Source organism: Neolamprologus brichardi, chromosome 7 (genome assembly GCF_056152115.1).
Source record: "Neolamprologus brichardi isolate AB-2024 chromosome 7, ASM5615211v1, whole genome shotgun sequence".
Classification (NCBI taxonomy): domain Eukaryota; kingdom Metazoa; phylum Chordata; class Actinopteri; order Cichliformes; family Cichlidae; genus Neolamprologus; species Neolamprologus brichardi.
Window position 1 is genome coordinate 3300572 of NC_142110.1, and position 21954 is coordinate 3322525.

At 41.4% G+C, this 21954-nt stretch overlaps 1 protein-coding gene across 1 annotated transcript in view; it reads right to left on the reverse strand.

The window, feature by feature from the left end:
* prmt8a (protein arginine methyltransferase 8a) overlaps nt 1–19970 on the reverse strand; it is a 39347-nt gene extending 19377 nt beyond the window's left edge. The window contains exons 1-3 of the mRNA XM_087842841.1: nt 19220–19970; nt 13957–14202; nt 12729–12884 (exon numbers count right to left, since the gene is read on the reverse strand). Coding sequence (XP_087698967.1) covers nt 12729–12884; nt 13957–14202; nt 19220–19288 — 471 coding nt within the window. The 5' untranslated portion in view covers nt 19289–19970. The remainder of the gene's footprint in view (nt 1–12728; nt 12885–13956; nt 14203–19219) is intronic.
* Nucleotides 19971–21954: the final 1984 nt, after the last annotated feature.

Sequence of the window (21954 nt, forward strand, 5' to 3'; positions counted from 1 at the left end):
CTGGCAGAAAAAAAGGAAAGCTATTTAAGTGAAGAATTTCACAGACACTTTGCCTGTACTCACAATAACATGACTTCACTTATAATGCAGGTGATTTTAACTGCCCTACTGATGTTGCCTGGGATAAAAGCCAAACTACCGTATGTTACGTTGCTGTTGCACAAACTGGAAACGTTACATGCATACTCCATGATAAATTACAAAAGTAGATAGAAAATAAATAACAAACTTCTAACAAAAAATTTATGAAACTCTTGAATCCGTTTAGTCATGCAAATACAGATGAATTACATATTGGCAACAACAATAAATCAAAGCATAAAACCAGAAAGCTTCAGTTTCATCCTTGCGACTGATACTGTAACAGCAGTCTGGCGAGGAAGGAGCGGCTAGCAGGAGGTTAGCCAGATAACTCGAAGCCAGTCAGTTAAATCGAACAACAGATCTTTATTTGTTGTTAGCAACATAAGTGTAACAAGGCGGCCCTTAGCGGCTGGAAACACAGTGAGGTAGACCAAGGCAAGTGTAGTGGAACAAAGTATTTATTTTCTATGCAGCTCTCCTTACAACAATTTATCGAGCTTCTTCACAGCACAAAAAATCCACCCTCTAATGACAACTGGCAGCCTTAAATATGTTCAGCTGTCACAGACTAAACCATTATTCCACTCAGGTAAGTTATTAAATCCCAACCTTCCACCACAGTATACAATATATCAATAAGAATAAATAAATACACAAATACATTTCACATTTACATATTAATAAATATTTCACACTTTAATATTACACCAAACCCAATATTATAAAAACCCAGAAACCCAAGCACAAAAAGATTCACCACACTCTCTTTACCAGTGGTCTCTCCCGGAACCTTTAAATGGTGTCTGGACCCCCGGGAAAACATTTGCCCAAACACCTTGAAGAGGACACAGGCAAGAAAGGTGAGTAATCATTATCTTACACTTATTTGCACCACTTTTATCCCTAGATTTCACACACATTTGCATTAGTTTTCCTTACTGGTAAACCTTTATCACAATTTCAATCACCATTCTTTTCTCCTGACAGACAACCACCACATTCCTTGATGAGGAGCAGCTGTGCAGGATCTGAAATAAGGCTACCAACTGATTTTAAAATTCCCAATAAATAGTCAATAAATATTTAAACTTCTTGTGTGCAAATGTTTTACTGTGCAAATCCATGCTTAAAGTGCAATGCTAAATAAAGTGCTTGATAAGGTGCTTTTAATAAAGTGAAAGGTGTGCTCTAAAGTGCTATACAGATAATATAATATAAATAAATGTAGTAAGGGAGTCCTCTTCCTTACAATAAGACCATACAAGCCAGATCTCCACGGCTCTACTCTGTCCGTACATACATGCAGGGAGAATGGTGAGGTCTCTCTGAACAGACACATGAGCAGCATGTAACGGCTGCCACTATACTCACACTGGCTGTGCTATAGCACAATAATAAAGGTTGTTACAATAAGTCATTTTGTGTGATATTTTTAAAATTGTACTTGAGCAGCATTTTCCAAATGTAACTTGTTAAAGTTGTGCTAATTTTTGTGCGGGACATATTTCCAGAGTGTAAATAAACACTTAGCACACTTTATTTAGCCTATCACAAAACTGGCAGGATGTAGGACCCAAATGCAGGACTCACACACGCGAATGTAACTGTCTCTTCTTCCTCAGAAGACTTAGAGACTTCCATCTGCCACTGAAGGTGCTCAAGAACTTCTACTGCTGCACCATCGAGAGCGTCCTGACGGCAAACATCTGCACCTGGTTTGGGAACAGCACCAAGCAGGACAGACGAGATCTGCAAAGAGTGGTGCGCTCAGCCGAACGCATCATTCAATCAGAGCTCCCTGACCTGCTGTCCATCTACACCAAGCGGTGCAAGTCCAAAGCTAGGAAGATTATGATGGACCTCTCCCATCCCAACAATGGACTCCTCTCACTGTTGAGGTCTGGGAAGCGCTTCCGCTCCCTTAAGGCCAAAACAGAGAGAATGAGGAGGAGCTTCTTCCCCCAGGCTATCCGGGCCCTGAACCAGGTGTAGGACTGGACTCTCACACACATCACATCACCACACACACCACCACACATTTCCCATAATCCTATAATTCCTATAATTTATAATCTTTATAATCTCTTTCTGCTATTTGCACATTTTTTACTGTAAATTTCTAAGTTAATTTGTAAATTTTGTAGTAACCTGTAAATTGTAAATACTGTAAAACTTTTCTGTCATTTAATGGTCGGGCATTGTACAGCTACAAGCATTTCACCCCCATGTCATACTGTGTATGGTTGTGTGTGTGTGACAAATAAAATTTGAATTTGAATTTGAAAGCAGCACCTTTTATTACTGGAAAAAACTAACATTAAATACAAAACTAAACTAGAAATTGGAAACAAGAAACTTCAACTAGAAAACAAACCAGGAACTGTAAACTTGGTAAAACACAGCATTGTGAGGGTACGACGCGACAAAGGCCAGAGGAGAACACAGGGATAAAATACACACGAGAGTAACGAGGGAATGAGACGTAGCAGGAGAGCACAGCTGGGAGTAATCGGACCTAACGAGACAGAGGAAGCAAAGCAGAATAATTGACAAAGGACACAGACTGTCAAAGTAAAACAGGAAGTATAACACAGAGACGCAGACTTGACACTGAGACGGAGACACGACTGACTGGAAAGACAGAGGGAACATGAAGACAAGCGTGACAAGAGGAACACGAGAAAGCCAAAATAAACCAAAGTCCTAGCACTAAAAATATAACAAAAGCACAACCAAAACCCATGAATTACAATAATCAAAGAATATAACTGAAACATCTTAATCTATCATTTAAAAATGACCATTCCAACCTTTTTGGAGTTGGTGGAACTGATCATAGAGTTTCATAATGTAACAAAGCCCAACCTCCTGATGCACTGTTGTAAGATGGCAAAAGTTCGTGTAGACAAGCAGTTTGTTCCACAACAAAGCGGTGAATTGTCTAGGATTATTATATGTGTATGTAGATACTTTCCACCACAGCTAATAGCTGATCAAAATTTGATCACACACAAGGACACTTTTTTCTTTTTAAACGTTAGAATATTGTCTGACACTTACAGACACTGACAGTGACTTTGGTCACACTGACATTGCTATACTTGATAATCACATTTCACCGTGTGAGTTGAGATTAAAAACAAATACAGAATTGAGACTGAAATTTGAATCATTGCTACAGGCAGAAATGTCTGTGTAACAGTGTAACCATCCATAAAGCTGTCCGGGGTAAAAACAAGGTCATCCTCGTTTAGTATCTCTAAGCTGATGCTGCGCATTCGACTCCTAAATGAAACAGAATAAAACCCTGAAGGCTTTCACCTGCTTTAACCTGGTTAAATTTAACCTGGTCGCTAAACCTGAAACAGTTGTTAACCTAGTCTCTATAATGCTAATAACAATAACAACAACAAAATCAACTATGGATGTGTCCCCAAAGGACTGCAGTCCTGTATGGGGCATGGAAAGTATTTCACTGAGGAACACAGTTCAAGATGAGGTGTAAGGTAGAAAGTCCAGTAGGTCCTGTGGAGCAGTGAATGGGTTGGTAGGTGAGAATTTTTTAGGAAACACTTAACCGGGAACCAGTGCATAAAACTGGGGGTGATACATTTTTCTTTCTTTTTCTGCTCTTGACGAAGGCGGTCGCACTTTTCTCCTCTCCTCCTCTCCCTTAGCTTCCCTGCTTAGCCTCTTATGTCCTTGTCTAGTCTCGTGTTTTTTGTATTACTTTTCCCTGGAACGCTCTCTCACAGTCTGTTCTCTAAAACCTAAAAGAAGAATTATGGATTTGATCAACTGGTCCCTAAATGCACTTGACACCCCTTTCTCAATGAGAAGTTTGGGCTTGGGTGAGCCTGACTGTTGAAGATATCTACCTATTCGGAACCATGGTAACAGGGTTCTTGCTGATCGGAGCTGGCTGGGCCCTGACTTATCGAAGAATTAAGGAAGCGGAACCGGCTGTTCAAACCCCCACAAGGCTGCCCGCTGGGATTGAAATGATGGGAAGAGGCGTGAGTTTCTCAAAATGGGCTCATTGAGTGCAGCACGGATAAGATCTTGGAGAGGCTACGGCTGCTGTGAATACTCAGAATAAGACCTCTGAGTGCAGACTGGATGACATCTTGGGGAGGCTCACTGTGGTCGTGAGTTCTCAGAATCGGCTCTTTGAGCACAAGAATGACAACATCGCAGAGCGCAAGTTTGATAACATCATGGAGAAGCTCGCGGCTCTCCAACGGGAGATTGAGAGACCAGTGTTGGACTGTAGAACTGCTTTGAAATTCATATGAGCTGTTCGCACTAAAGTAAAAAGTACCATCACTTCATGCGGATACCCTTTTGGTGCCAGCTGCGGTCTCAAGGCTGGAGCCGAACAACAACACCCTGATAACGATTGTGTTTAGTCTGTTCTTCCCATCCTATGCAAGGCCACCTGGGTTGGCTGGAAGACTGTTTACTTAGCCTAGCAGGGCGAAGGACACTGTCTCAGCTGAACTCTGGACACGCACACACATACATATACACTGATACGCACACACTCATCCCCCCTCCCTTTCCAAACGCCTTCGATACTTGTTCCCTCCTGGGAACACGGCGGGTCTGAGCCCGCGCTGGAATGGTAGCGCTGGGCAGGATGGCTGCTGTGTTTGCTTCGGATTACTCCTCACCCCCCCACCCCCCACCCGACCCTGTGGCTTGTCACATGTTCCATAATGTTGTGCTGTGGACATTTATGTGCTTTTTTGTGTAGAGGAGTTTTTTTGTTCTCATGCTGTCCTCCCAGGAGCCCAGCATGAGTAGAGATCTCTTTTTTTCCTCTTGTACTTTCCCATTGTAGTGTACATTTCAGTGTTTGTTTTCGCTACCAATCTCCGACCTGTATCCCCATGTGATGTCTGTGTTGTGTGTGTAAGGTTGGGGGGGGTCCTATTTCACTGCAGGGCAACCTGCACGTGGCGAATAAAGCCTTCATTGATTGATTGATTGATTGATTGATTGATACATACATGCAACATACTGCAGCTTGTGTGTGTCTGTGTGTGTGTGCGCGCAGGGCTTTGTTTGCAACCCAAACAGAACACTACGGTAGCAGTCCATGTCAGAGGTGATAAAAGCATAAATAAGAGTTTCAGCTGCTGAATGAGAATTTCTGTTGCTGAGTTTAAGGGTATAAGCTGTTGTCTGGAGATGTTCTTGATGTGATAGATGGCAGATTTAGAGATAGGTTTAATATATGATGAAAATGAAAGAATGGAGTCCAGAATGACACCCAGGTTGTGAAGACTCAAAATTAAGGCCCAAATCCGTCAGCTTTGAAAGCAGTGACGTAGGAGCCACAACCAAGACTTCAATTTTATTTTGTTCTATTTGAGAGAATTGGTTAAATAGTTTTAGACTGCTGATAGGGGACAAAGCAGGGAACTAACCAGAGGGTTTAGTGCTTAGATATAACTGCGTATCATGGAAGCTTAGTCGATGGTGGAAGATGATTCTTTGGATTTGTTGATGCTGTCGACCATAGGGTGGCTAGGCAAGGTTGTTGGGTCCAGAGAGCACGCGGAGCTTAGATAACCTATTCAGTAGTATGAAGAACATCCAGTGGAGCAAAGGAGGAAAAGGAGGACTGAGCCAGGAATGGAGAAGGCACAAAGACTTCTTGGAAACAGGATAACAGTCAGAGGGAGGTGGCGTGCGCCAGTAGCTGTTAGTGACCGTGAAATATGTGGGGGGCCTCAAGAGCACAAGATAGCCAATTTATTGTAGAAAATTTTATTCTTCCAGTCACCAATAACAATGGATTGTGTTGCATTTTGGCTCGAAACAAAACTGCTTTATAAGCACTCACATAATCTTTAAAAGGCCCCATGTTGGAGAGAGAGATCAGATCTTTTTATAGAGCCTCTCTACCTCTGGGTTAGCTCTTTAAACAAAAAAGGAAACTTCTGTGATCTTTGCCAGATTTCAGTAAAAAGTGAGGAAGTAAAATCAAATGGCCAACAAGCTCGAGCATCTGATAGCAGTAAGTAAGTTGTGTTAGTATGTTTGTGAATAGTATGCCTGATAGCAATAGGTAACTAGCAAGGGAAGACTCATCAGATGACATAATGCACCATGGTTAATTTAACACTCCAAAGAAACCATAGATAGATAGATAGATAGATGTCCCTCCTTTTATATCACTGTCCTGACTCTTGGCATATTTTGTACGTTCTCTTCTTCCTCAGAGCTGATTTATTGAGTTGCCACTGATATCATCGTTATAACATAATAAAGCTTGATTCATCAAACTACACTCAGGCTTCTCTCAAATAAAATATGGACATAATTCAGCAGAATACATTAATCAATACTAGGCTCCTACAGCAGTGGGAATCTGAGAGTATAGATTTTCACCTTTGAACACTGTGTCCCATTTGCTGAGCGTTTTTGTCAGAGTTGTGCAGCATGCTGCTGCTGCAACAGACCCATCTGGTTATAGTCACACAGAAGACCCTTTAATGAACTCTGGGTGCTCACAAAGCAGCCGGTCAGGCTGGGGGTCTTGTGGATAAGGTAGCCACAAAAACGAGGCACTTATTTTTGTTCAGTGCAAATAAGTGCATGTTCCCTACTAACTCTCAGAGGTAAGTTGTACAGCTTTTTTTTGTTTACTTTATTTATCTTACAGTTTAAGTAATTTGTTACATTAAAAATATGACTTTTTATACAAAAATTATAAATGTAAAAAATGTAAATGTACATTTTTTAAACAAATAGTTGTAGATGGACAGCTACTCACCCAGCTCCTTCCTATTCTGAACACTTAAAGAATTTTCTACTGTAGGGTGCATTCATACAGTGCTTCCTTTCACGCCGTTAAGCACCTTCTAACTTTCACGCAAAAATGTATATTAGTTCAGAGATTTTTCCAACCATTTATTAACCCTTTAAAACCGGTCAGAGCGGCACGCTCAGTTTTGCACAACTACTTTTAAATCCCGGTAGCTCTGCAACCACGTAAGCTAGCGCAATAATTTTTTTTGCATATAAAACCGGAGAAGTTACATCTTACATCTTATGCCATCAGCTTGTCCTCGGTCACAGTTTCCTTCCACATATAGCTTTGCAAAAACTGCATAAAAAGCGCTTGCAGCAACAAAAACATAATATTCCAGAAACACGCTTTGCCGATCCGATCAGCTGTTCATAACACTTCCTACGTTGAAATAGACGTCAGCGCGAACTATCGCATGTCCTCCATGACCTGCCCGAAACTGGAAGTGACATAATTTTCACAGAAATGTAGTTTTTTACCATCAGGGCATCATGAGCCTATACTGGTGTTTTTAAAAGTTATCTTTGACTTTATGACTTTCTGTGTTGTTTCTGGGATGCTTAGGACTCATATTGCACTGCTGGAAATAGTTTATTTTGATGCATATGCTGCTTTTTTTTTTTTGCAAATTTGCATTATAATATTTATTTTCGTTTTTCCTGCAGTGTATAAAAATTGGTGTATTTCAAAAATAAAACTATGAAGACACTCAAAATAAATTTCCCGTGGTGGGAAACTATTTTGTGCAACTTTTTTGTATTTACAGTTTTGAGGGATAAGCCTCTTAAATTTCTCTAACTAGAAATATATGTTAAAAAAACAAAAACGATTTTCACTTTTTTTGTAGTTTATTGCACTTTTTGCAATTTATGTAATTACTATGCACTTAATGCAGACATATTATTAAAATCTGGGCTATAATGGTTGTATTGATGTATAGCAACTTGAAATGCTCCCAAAAATGGCTCCACAGCATGTAAAAATATAATATAAGCTCTGGCGGACTTGGTTCTATGGTAGGTCTTAAAGGGTTAAATCAACCCATTAAACCAAATAAATTATTAAAACCCCATTTTTACATCAAATTGTTACTAATAATAATATAATGCTATAAGAGATAATAGTGTAGCACTTGTAATCTGTAAGTGCTGCACTATTCAATAGTATGACCAGCTTTTTTTATTTTATACTTAAAGTATATTTCCTTGTACTTGCCTATTTTTACTTAACTCACAGTTACGCATGTTAGACAGAGTCATTTTACAGTGTGGTGTTAGTTCACCCTGTACTAGCATGGAAGAATGAGGTCTTTGAGGGCTATTATTTACAGGAAAGAAACCAGTTAAACATGCCATAAAACCAATGTTCCAATCTCTGCTTATTATACTGCAGTAACTCAAATACAGAACATAAACTTTTTGGGTTTTTCCGCAGGCATATAAGCTGTAGGGACTTCACATTAGGACTGACTCCCCGGAGCAGCCTTGTTTTCTGCTGCTTATTAGCAGAGAAAGAGGAAGGAGGCTTCTGCTGCCCATTAAAAAGACTGTACCAAATCCATAAATAACCAGCAAAGGCTAATGTTGCATCAGATGTGAACATGTTTGTGCACTTGCGGAGACGCATGTAACCGTATTGCTCTATTCATGTGTAATAACAGGTTCTAATTGGCAATCTTCCTCATCTGTTTCTGAGTCAAAGTCATAAGAGACAGCTCTTAGCCACGTGTCTGTCATAGTCACGATCCAGTAGGAGTGCACTGAAGCCTCAGGGTGTATTGACAGAGGCACCCCCGCACAGGTTGCCTCTCGCACCTCTCACTAGTGTCAGAAAGTGTCACTGTCACCGAAGACATCCCTGCAGGCTCCTACTGGTATTTTACTCTGGAGACACAGCAAGTAGAAGTTTCTAACTTTGCCCAGATATCACCGTACTTTCTGTCCTCTATCTGAGCTATTAACCTCTGACTTACACATAGTTTAGTTTCTTTACTTTTTATTAGCAACCTTAAGCATTTTATTACTTTGCACAAACTAAACTCTGCATCATACTAACATAAAGACATTAGAAACACTCCTAGAATAATCAAAGCAGCTACACTGAGCTTAACCAGTTTAACAGTACCTGGCTTTTCATGTGTTATTCATCTATTTTCTACAGTTTATCCAGGTCGCAGGGACGGCGCTCTAAACAAAACTACGCAGACGAATGGCCAACAGAGAGCTATACCGTCTCCCACATTGACCATTTCACTTACTTGCAGTTTAGGAGGCATCCAGCTGGATAGTGTAGTGATAAGACTAGGGATGCAACGATACCAATTTTTTCAAATCGATACGATGCCAATACTTGGATCTGAGTACTTGCCGATACAGAGTACAAAAACCGATACTTCTACCACACACACACAAATACAATGAATTGGAAGACAGATTTTATTTTATTCTCTGCTGATAAAAAATAAAATCTTAATAAAAATGACCACAAAAAAATTTCAAGTGAAAAATAAGCACTTCTGTTAAATTATTGCAGAGTCTCCACATTGTAATTTAACAAAATATCACTGAACTATTGGCACTGTCTCGAGCTTTCAGAATAATAAATAAACACTTCTGTTTGGAATAAAATAAATACAAATTAGGTTTGAGAATAAAATAAACTTTTAAATTATTGCAGAGTGTCCATATTGTAAACAAACAAACAAAATAACGAAAGTATTTGGCATTGACGAACGAACTCCCCATCTGCCCGTGGATCATCAGTCCACTGTGCCGTTAAACCAAGAACTGACATCGCGCACACACTGCTTGTCTTTACCTCTTCAGAAAGTTTTGGCACCATTATCTCCCTGATTTTCCACGACCGGCATTGGCTGGTCATCCAGAGCAATAAAATGAGTCAGAGCCTCTGTTATTTTAACTGCCCGTGGATTTTCTCTTGACATTTTTCATCGCTTTTCCAAAACCTGAGTTAAAGTTGGCTGTTCCACACTGCTGACATTTTGTTTAGCCTAGCTACAGCAGCCTCCAGTTTTTCTTTTTTATCTGGAGCTGCCAGTCTCACTCGCCTAACCCTGTGCCTGTTTAGCGCGGGATGTCCCCCTAGTGGCCAATCTAAAAAACTACAACAGAAATGACAAGCCACCCTCTGATTAATGAAATAAGTTGGTATCGGTTCATGGTATCGGTTAACTTTTACGAGTATGAGTACACACACATTTTACAGTATCGGCCCCGATACCCGATACCAGTATCGGTATCGGTGCATCCCTAGATAAGACTACACACCTTTTGGAGCGGGACACCTCCCGGTATCCAGTAAGGGTCCTGGCTAGACCCCCCGTGCTAAAACCAAGCCCTGGAATGGCACGGCTACGTCTGCAGCCTGTCTGCAGCTCGGACAAAAGCATGGGTAAATGGACTGATTCTTATATAGCACTACTCTACTCTCACTTGAGAACAAAACCCAGAGAGACTTTAACTCCTGAATTTGAGATAGAATCTCATCCCTGACCTAAAGTGGACAATCCTGTCTTTTCTAACTGGGAAGCAGAGCCTCGGGCTTGATGGTGCCAAAGCCAAAGGCTTCAATGGGACACCGCTCAGTGAAGCAACCAGTACTTTGTTATCTGCAAAAGCAAAGATGTGATCCTGAGACCACTGAACTGGACACCCTCCACCTGTCTGTACATAAAAGTTGTGAACAGAATCAAAGGGCATCTCACTGCTCATTCAGTGTTACTAATGAGCAGATTTATCACACATAAAAGTGAGCTTGAGGAACTGAAGTATATGAAAAAGAATCATCCAGAATACAACCCTCCTCTGCTAACTGAGGACAGCAGCCAAAAGAATCCAGCTGGCAGCAGGCAGGAAATTCAAAAGGGAGTGAATAGTGTGCTAATAGATTAGTACAAGTCTAGTTTGCCTTGACCCTTTATGATTTTGTGGTGCACAGGTCATGCGTAGGCAGTGTTGGTCAAGTTACTTGAAAAAAGTAATCAGTAACTAATTACCGATTACTTCCCCAAAAAAGTAATCCCGTTACTTTACTGATTACTTATTTTCAAAAGTAATTAATTACTTAGTTACTTAGTTACTTTTTAAAAACATGATTTACAACCTGAATAGGTGATAAAGCGATAGATCTTTCAGCCCAATTCTACTTTTTCTGCATAATCCATCATACAAAATGTAATCAAATGGAAAAGTGTCTTTTTAAACTTGTTTTATTAGTTTTAATCTTTTAACTTTATGCATCAAGCAAAAATTTAATTATATGCAACATTCTCTGACTGGAAGAAATTTGTTTAATATTTAAACCTATTTTCTGCACATTCCAGCACATAAAATAAAATATTTTTTGTGTTTACACTCAGTCTTTCAAATAGATGCAAGTAAAACACAGCAGAAAATAAATAAAGTCAAAGACTAGCGGTCCTGTTGCTCTATTTTCACCTGTAAAGCAGGAGTGGGGTAGGCGGAGGTTTACCCTGGTGCAGGTGTGCTGCGGTCAGTGGAAGAATCCGCGAGTTTCTCTGTGAGTTTCCCATTACATCGTAGCTACTCGGTGCTTGCTCGAAAGTTTAGGGGTTTTTTCGGTGTAAAAAGAAGTTTTCTTCCCACGCACAAAGGACACTAATGTTTTTGTCACTTTTTATGGAATCAAACTCAAAGTAAGGTCAGTACTTCCACGCTTTAAACGCTGCACGCTCATACTCTCTCTGCACTCGATATATGATCCATTGTTGATCTGCACACAGCTGTTGTCACGAACGTCGCACTCGCTTACGTCACTGTCATGAGACATTCTCGCAAAAAAATCACGGTTTTAGTAACGCAGTAACGCAGCGTTCCTACGGGAAAGTAACGGTAATCTAATTACCGTTTTTGCAATAGTAATCCCTTACTTTACTCGTTACTTGAAAAAAGTAATCGGATTACAGTAACGCATTACAATTAACGCGTTACTGCCCATCTCTGTGCGTAGGTTGGACATGTTACCTAAGTGTCTTGTTGCTACTTGGAATTGTTGAAGGACTACAATAAACACACACACATTGTCATGTACTGTTCTTATTGATAAGGAATGATCGGGGGTGTATTCGTCCAGCTCGTGAGCCCGGGCCCTCACATCAACCTTCAAAAGCTTTAGATATGATAAGAAAATCCTGAAACTCCTGTCCCCATTTATGTGGATGAAATCCTGCCAGATGGACTGCAGTAACAAAACTCTGAATCAAATCAGCTAAAGTACTAAAACAGGATGCTAGAGAGAGGGAGACAAAAACTGACTGAGGCAGCAGGAGAGGAAAGGCAAGCAAACACATGACACGAGGCATAGTCACACACATAAACACATAATGTCATTCAGCGGCTCAGAACAAGTCTCTTGGCAATTCCAAGTTAATCATTCCTCCCCTGAAGCACTTCGTCTCGACCCACCATGCAAAAATAAGTTCCACATGGTTATCCCAAGCTAGCAGTGTGTGTGTGTGTGTGTGTGTGTGCAGCAGGCATTCTCAGACATGCTCTGACTTGCAATTACTTCTGCCCCGGTGCTCAATAACACTAATAGCTTTCAAATCTCTATGGCTTAGCTGGTCAACCTGCCTGAGAGGTCACACAGTTTTATCACCTGCATGTCAAAAGAAATATTACCCAAGAATAGATGGTTTAAAATGCACTGTGTGTTCTAACCCACACAGCAGCAGACCTACATATGCAATACACAATATAAGCACCTCGTGAGGCTTGGGCGCCGTGGAGATCAGATCCTAATTGGTCCACATGTTTGCAGTTTACTGAAGGGAAACACATCTTACCCCATATACATGCTTTGCCCCTGCTTTGGCCGCAAACATAGAAAGGATCCCAGTCCCGCTTCCAACATCCAGCACTATTTTATCCTTGAAGATGTGCTTGTTGTGGTACATGGAGTTCCTGTAGGTGAGTGTCCTCACTTCATCCTTTAACATTTCCTGGTTTGACATGTGAGAAAAATATAAGAAAGGAGCTGGCAACACGAACTCCTGCAGAAAGCGACAGTTTGTTGTGTGTAATTAAAAACACTGGCTGGACGTCAGTGGTCTGAATAGCTCCGATATCTACAGTGCAGCATTTACAAATAACACACAGCCTTCACCTAATCTTACTCTATTCCCCGTCAGCCCTGTGGTTCTGCATTCAAATCCATTGTTGGTGTTTCTGAATAAGCCCTGTGAGCTCGCAGGCTCAGCCTGTCTGCATCTCTTTTCTATCTCTACTTCTTTCACAGTGTGCGTGCATGTGTGAGTGCGAAGAATATTCAGAAATGACTAAAATACACCTGACCTACATTCCACAAATACAAAAAAAAACACCCGACAGGTCACGCACGCAACATACTCTTTTTATACAGCCTCCAATGCTTCCTGCATCTGCTCTCTAAAATGCAGATGAACTCTGTGAACTCTGAGGAAACCGTGTGGCCATACACAATACACACTTTTAATGTTTTCAAAAGTTTCACCACATTTAAAACTGCTCCAGGCAGTTCATCGCCATCCTACATCAATTAACAGCTGTACATAGAGCTTTGTGGGGCACCTGCAAAAACCTGAGTTTTCCTGGGAAACATTTCTGTCAGGGAACGTTAGGATTTTCTGTCCTTTGAAGGGATTGGCTGATTGTAGCTCCTGCCACGACCTAAACCATCTATGACATAAAGCTCTCGGTTTAGAGGGCGGAGGGGGTCACTTCGAGAAAAAAAAAGAAGTCACACACAATCATCGTTAAACTATCCTGCCCACACACGGACGAACTGAGGCAAGAACATGTCTAAAAGAGAAAAAGCAAGAAGAGCATATGAAATGATTCAGACAAGGATGATGCATAATCTAATAATTTTCTAAAATTAATTGCAAGTACACAAGGGCATTGCATGCTCTGGTTCTGTCAAATGTGCAGCAGCAATAATGGAAATTAAAATTCCCTGTTTATTAAAAAATGCTTTATTGATCCATAAAGCTGATCGATTAACATTTTCATCCACACTGCGATGACAAGGCGTACCTCATGAATGCCAAAGTGGGCATAGGAGTCAAAGTAGTAGTCTCGCGAGGTCATCTCCTCTGGGTTGAGAAACTTGGCCATCTTACCCCTCCCTGGACAGCTAGGGAGGCTGGCGGCGTGGGGCGTGTGCGGTGGAAGAGGAGGCCGAGGCGCATGCTGGATAGAAGGCACAGGCTTGGGTAACGCGGTTGGCTGTGCCGACTGCGATGGAATTATGCGGATCGGCTCTGGTTGCGACTGTGGTTGCTAAAAAAACACAGATAAAGAAGAAAAACACCTCTTCAGTGCCGCGGCCTGAGGCGTAAGAAACAAAACAAGTCCAGGCTGCAATAAGGTTGTTGTTTGCATTCATAAACAGGGATTTTACATGTAAGCTTTTCTCCTTTACAGTTTGTTCCTGCAATCTTAGCTCATGTTCCCAGCACTCGTCTCCTGAGTTCCAGTGTTGGGGAGGTTACTTTTAAAATGTATTCCATTACAGATTACAGATTACATGCCCCAAAATGTATTCTGTAACGTATTCCGTTATGTTACTCAATGAGAGTAACGTATTCTGAATACTTTGGGTTACTTAATATATTATCATGCTGTTTACAACTACATGAATGTACTATTGCTGTGATTTATTACTGTTACTGAAGGTCCGCGGCTCTGAACCGTAGTAAAGGGACCTCTGGCTAATACGGTGGGTTCTGTGTCGGGCTCGTAGCTGAAAACTAGCTTTACTTTGTTGTCTGGGTCAACTTTGCTAGCGAGAGACAGAGAGAGGCGTTGAAAGGCTGCTCCAACAGAACTTATTGTTTCAGAGGAAAACACGAACACGGTGCACAGTCGAGTCTTAATAGCTTACTTACAGCTGGGCTCGTCAGGCTCTCTTCTTGGCTGCAGTGGTTATTATTATATTTACATGCTTCCAGCTCCCGTTTTTGCTCGATGACAGCTCGTACTTTTCCTTTTTCTCCCTCCCTCGCTCACAGACACATAACGGGTATGGCAGTCCATTCTCCCTGCAGCACGGACTACACTGCCTATGATGCTACATTCTTTAGAGCTATACCTGTAGCATTCTGCCTGTTAGCTTAGCACAACAACAACTACGAAAAGGCCTCTCTCACCCAGGAAACACGCAGAGAGAGAGCGTCACCCTGTAACCACGGCAACCGTAACGCTGCCGCCTGGAACAACAGAACGTAGCTGTCAAACAAAACCCAAACAGTCCTGACCCGCCACAATATGAAACACGGAAGTACCGCCGTGTAATCCATTTATTTCAACAAAGTAACTGTATTCTAAATACCACCTTTTTAAACGGTAACTGTAACGGAATACAGTTACTCATATTTTGTATTTTAAATACGTAACGGCGGTACATGTATTCCGTTACTCTCCAACACTGCTGAGTTCACAAAGTGCAGAGAGCCCTGTGAGTCTGGAGGATATGCTGATCAATGACATGGAGTCAACAAAAGCCAGAGATGGCAAGAAAGCTCCTCTCAGCACAGAAGGTACACCCGTAATGCCCGGATTATCACCTATAACGCCTGCTGGGAAGCTCTAACCACGATGTGCATGGAGAAACAGAAACTTCACATCTCAGTATTGAGCCAATAAGCCGTTCTGGTGTTTATTCTCATTCCAACTTGGGCGTCTAAAAATAAATGATAAAACTGGTAATGCTACCAAAAATAGGAGGCATTTTCAGACAACAGTGATAAGAAACAAAGAAGGAAAGGATGGTGAAAGACTGCAAGATGTTTTCTCACTCAGTTCCTACATAATATTAACTATATTTTATGAGTGTTTTCTGCCACTGTTATTGCCTCATTCATTTTGCATTCATTCAGGCGGATCTTCAAGCAATTTCAGTTTAATTCTACAGCTTTAATTTATGTTTTAATTATGCTTCTGTATCCTGCACATTTGATTTTGGGAAATCTGTTTTTGATGCCATGTTCAGATTAAGTATTGAGATTACAACAAAATTATCTTGTATGAAGCCCATCTGTATTTACACAAGGTTATTGAAGGTTATTCAGATAACTATTTCAAGTATTTTTTTTAAATAAACCAATGAGCCCAGCTTGTCATCAGTCCTTTAATTTATTTTTCTAGGAGTGACATACATCGTAAACATCTATACGACTTAATGAGGTGGATAACCTCCCTGGAAGATGAAATTATTCAATTCTCCTTTACAGTGAAAGCAAAGTATAAAAATTAGATTTCTATCTGCTGCACTGGCTTTTCCTTGGTTGAAAGAACTGATTCTTCGGTCCCCTTTTCTCTCTTCTCTCTTTAAAATGGCCATCATACAGTATTTATGTCTCCTGCACCTTTGTCCCGCAGGGCTTAAATGGCACACACTGGAATGTAGTTACCATGAAAATAAAGTAAATAATGGGTCTTGAATAACGAATTCAAAGAGAAGCTGATATGATTCAGTCAAATGTCAGGTTTTCACTACTGAGGCAAACGAGAAGCCGTGCTAACTGCATGACTTTGAGTATGACAGCGCTGGTCTACCTGTCTGTTATTTATTCAAATTCCATTGACTGATGATCCCTTAACCCTGGAGAACCCATGGGGTCAAATTTGACCCCATGGGTTCCCTAGAAAACCAATGGTGTCGGCTCTGACCCCATGGGTTCTCCAGGGTTAAGTTCTTCTGTAGTTTTCCCATCAAGGTTTTGAAGTTTTCAATGAAATGTCAGATCAGCTACTGCATGCCTTTTAGAGAGACGTAGTCTGGGTGATTTCCAATAAATCTGGTGAGCTCCTGATTATTTTTGTCACCACACACAAAAAAAGGAAGAAAAGCTGATCCCATGAGCTATACTTGGCCAATTATAAGAGATTAAGATTCAAAATGTAAGAGTTTAAATCACATGAAACATCTTAAATATTTTGTTAAGAGAATCAAGACTATGGATATTATTATTATTATTATTATTATTATTATTATTATTATTATTATTATTATTATCATCATCATCATCATCATCATCATTATTATTATCATCATCATCATCATCATTATTATTATTATTATCAACATCATCATCATCATCCTCATCATCATTATTATTATCATCATCATCATCATCATTATCATCATCATCATCATCATCATCATCATTATTATTATTATCATCATCATCATCATCCTCATCATCATTATTATTATTATTATTGTTATTGTTATTGTTATTATTATTGTAGTTGTTGTTGTTGTTATTATTATTATTATTATTATCATCATCATCATCATCACCCTCATCATCATCATTATTATTATTATTATTATTATTATTATTATTATTATTATTAAATAGAGTTCTATCTGGTTATAATTGACCAGAAAAGTGACTGAATATCTAAAAAAAAGAAAATGTGAGTAGCACTTTCTCTGCAGCACAACAGTAGCGTTGAAAGTCATTACTGTCTCTGCTTAGTGAGGTTCACGGGGTTTTGGATGTTGATAACATACAAGAGCACATCCTTAATGAGGAGAGACCAACTGTTGAACTTAATACCTAATCCTCTCAGCTCTGCAGAGGAGACACTAGTTCATTGCAGAGCATTACCATACTGCGTGAAGGATTCGTTTTCTCACATGTTACTCATCTGGATCACCGAGGCGACCGGTGGCCTAAAGTTACACTATGGTCAGCTCAGAGCTGCTCGCCATAACAGATGTAAAGATGCAATTAAAATCTTGAGACTAAAAAATTACTAGCAACAGTGAAAAAAGAAAAAGAGCTGACAAACAGCTGGCACCGAGAGAGCACTGAGCAAGTCGATAATTATAAGACAGAGTCGCAGAAGAGGCGATTAAGACTGCCAAGTTTAATACAGAATCTGTGCAATGCAGGGGGAAAGAGTCATCGTGGGACAGATTAACGTGAAGTTCGGGGTACGGTCGGAGGAGAGCAGCTGCAGCGAGTGTAACCGAGATCTCCTGACACAGGAAAGAGAGGGTGAAGCACATCCTTGCCTCTGACCTTCAAAACAAATAAACACATTCAGGGTTCTATTTCAGACTGGATCCTCATCTCTACACTGAGGGGACACCGGTTATTCGAGAAGGACCCACACTTACACATGAGAGGACACCCACAGCCACTTTGTAGCCGTGTGAATGCTGCCTGTGCGTTTATGCTGTTGCTTCTAGTCAGGATAATGGAAAATGGTGATGAACTATTATTTATTCTAATAAATGCACTAAAATGACAGTAATTATAGTAGCTGTGTGTTAGTCGGCTGTTCATATTGATGAAGGCGTTTCACTGAAAAAGTCCTCTAACAGGAAAGAGCATACCTTTGGTCTTCTGCCATTATTCCACTTTGAGATATCTGATTCCCAAACAGGATACAGCCTCAGTGGCAGGGATATTATTATGAAGTATTTCCTACCATCTGCTCTCAGAGGTCAGAATGTTGATCAAATGTAATGAGTGTGTGCAGGGCTTCTTTCAACTTTTTTCTGATGAATAATTACAACAGAGTGACGCACACATCGCAGGGTGTTTGAATCTGCTAAGTATTACAATCAGCATCTCTCCTGTATCGACCTTTAAATTGTCAATTAGTGTCAATTAGAGTTAGAGTGAGGGGTGGGAGATTTAGTTCAAGTGGCTGAGACATGACATCTTCAGCAACCTACTCTACTTTCTGCAGAACTGCTTCACACCAGAAGTCTGAGCTTTCTCTTTTTCCTCTGCAAGGTGCTGCAGTACCTTGGACAGCTCTCATTCCCATCGCGCGCAGAGTGAAGCAGCTACACACTGTCCTGTTATATCTCACGCTGCTCACAGCATATTCTTTCACACGTAACACCCAGAGCTTCAAAGACATTCATATATTTTTTTCAGACTTCATCTCATAGACTCTTGCCGGAGAACGTCTGCGAAGCAGAATGGATGAGTCGATCCTGCTCCTTCCCCTGATCATCGTACGGCATCCTAATTTTAGCAGCTACAAAAAACGAGACTTTTCCAAGTGCATTTGAGGTTGGGAATACTAATTTGAACTGCCCTGCTCTGCACAGACTGCCTGTTTCCTCGGGAGGGTAAACAGCCTTGCAAAAAGGGAGACTATCAGTCCGGTCAGTCTCACTCTCTGGACAGTCGGCATCCTGTAATTTGTCCGACATGCAACTTCTACTAGAGGTGGAACACGCAGGCTACTGCAAGAGGCATCCAGGACGCCAAAAAACTGGACTCTGATTTCTGTCAGGAATATTAAAGCTGTCTCTAACACTTACCTCAGTGCTCTCAGACTCCGCCATTTTTCTCCTGAGGAGCATGCAGCGGGACGAGTGCTTAATTCCCATAAGGGCCAGCAAAAATGTGCACTCAGAAGTAAAAGAGCAAAAACGTGTGCTTGGCGATTATCAGTCCCTTCAGTCCTTTGACATCAGAGAATTCTCATTTACATCCCAAATTGTGCAGTTCTTTAGAAATTCCAGTACTGCTAAAAAACCCAAAACTACACGAGGTCCCAAAAGCATTGCAGCCACTCTCGCCACAGAGTGCGTTGGATTCCATGGTATAAAAGTTTGCAGTCCACCGGTGTGCGTTCCTGGAGAGCGTTAGGGGGAAAGGCATCATTTGGAATTTGGCATCAGCTGAGATAAAAATGCACCATCCTGTCCTATAACGCAGCAAGCGCGGGCAGGAACGCATTAAGACTGCATCACTAACAGCAGAAGATTGTCATGAATGCAAAGATTTAGCGCCAGTTTGATTGATTCCCCTGCCGCAACATTGTTTCTAAAAATAGAACCGCAGCCGCCGCTACCTCGCAGAGTGGAAAGATTTGCCGCCGAGTGCACGCGCGGAAATGTGATGACTCTTAAAACGTGCAGGGGGGATTTCTTATAAGCACATGGCACCACTCATGCTGTCATCTTTGATGTAACAGAGCTCCCCCAGGATCAAAGTCTATGCTCAATCGGTCCCCATCTGCGCAAAGTGCCGAACGCCGCCAGCCCAGACAAAGTTGGAGTTTACCAGCTCTCCGAGCAGAGCGAGGACACCTTGTGCTTGATCTGCGCGCACACACACGCGCGCGCACACACGCGCAGAGTGCGAGGAAGTGACCACTCCTGTCTCACTGGGGTAATTTCAGAGCTGGCTGCTGTTTGCACATCTATAACGTGCTTCATCTTTCCTGCTCACTTCTGAGATGAACCAGGAAAGAAAACAAACCATAAACATACATCTTTACACACATATACAATAAATATTTTCCTTTTCATCTAAATCTGACCTTTACCAAAAACGATGACAGCAGTGTTATAGTTGCAACTTGTTATAACACCTTTAATTCTTGCTGCAGCATTTTTTGATGTAGTGACAACATAAACCCAGTGCCTTCAGAGCAATTTAATAATGCAGGCATATGCTTCTGTATATCACCTCTGAAGTCTTCTGCTTTTGCTCTACAGTCTATTTTGAGGAGAGGCCATCCCCCATACCACCCACACCACTGGCCACTTGTTACATTATTCAAGAGGGAGGGAAGGCAGACACTCACCGCGCAGTAAGCAGGCAGACACCGATACAGAAAGCTGAGCATTTTCTGCCCACAGTGTGTGCTAACACGCCACGGATTTATTTAGACCCTAAGATGATGTTTAGCAGGTGTATATGGTTGCACACATTTTTAAAAATCCAGCTAAATTACACTTCCTTTTGTCTTTCTTGAACTTTCAGAAGAATCAGCTTTGTTGAAATTTCTTTAGTGCTCACGTCACATAGTAATGGAAATATCGCCATATTGAACATTTTAATAACCATCCTGAAGATGGTCAGAAGTAATCATTTGCTAGAACTGTTCATGATGGGCTAGACAAATCCTAACACTGTTCTCTGTCTACAAACAAAAGCTGAAAGAGAAAATAAGTGGAATAACTACCAAATTTGTTGCAGTCTCTTAGTTTTCTGTCAGTATCCTGAAAGCGTGAAGGCAGCTGAGCCTGAAAGGGCTCCGGTTATAACACAGAATAGTGGAAAAGTCAAAATTTTGATCGAGCGTTCAGTAAAAAGGTCAAATAAAAAATAATCCATTAAATCTCTGCAAAAATTGACGCATGTGCTAAATTTCATGACTATGTAACAGTTGTTGAGATATTTCTGTCATGGTCCCTGTGCCTGCCCGGCCAGCCCAGTGTGGCCACAAGTGTTTGTTGTCTTTCTCTCTCTCCTACCTGTCTGCCTGGGCGGAGCTCTGATTGGGCTCCCGCCCTTGGCCCACGCACCTGCAGCTGATCTCGAGTGAATTGCAGTTGATCTCTGGCTCTTCTTAAGGCCGGGGCTCTGAGATATTCGTCGCTGGAATATTGAGTGACCCTCGTCAGTATTGCCTGGCTTCATTGTGAATCAGTTGTTCCCGTGCTTGCCGCCGACTTACCCTCGTCTATGTTTATAGGTTTATCTGGACCCGCCCGTTTTGACTCCTGGACCCCGTGAGTGTGAGGAGTGTTTGGACAAGGAGCGGAGCAAGTGTGAAGAAGTGTGTTTCCCCCCTATTGATCCCCGGGACCCTGGTGTTCCCCCCCCCCCCCCCCCCCCTTCACGTGTACATAGCGCACCGGAGTGATTAATAAAGTGTTGTTGAACCGTGCTACCTCAGTCTGTGCCTGAGTCCGTCCACCACCGTGACAATTTCAATGTTGGATATAGTTCGAGGACTCGATAAACCTATAAATTCTGTCTCTTACGAGGGTCCCAACATGAGTAATTCACCACACAGACCACTGACCCTGCAGTCAGGCAGATCACTGCTAAGATGTTCTTTGATCTCAGTGTAATTATTCCCACTCTAATACGCTGTAACATTTCTCACAGTGCCAGTGGATGACTTGGCTTTCTCACTGGGTCGTGGCTCCTCTCCGCTCTCACAGGATCTGAATTTGAGATACACTGAAATCACTTCAATTACTTCATTTTCCGTCTCTCTGATGTGCGTGTAGCCTCTCAGTCATCCAGGTCATGC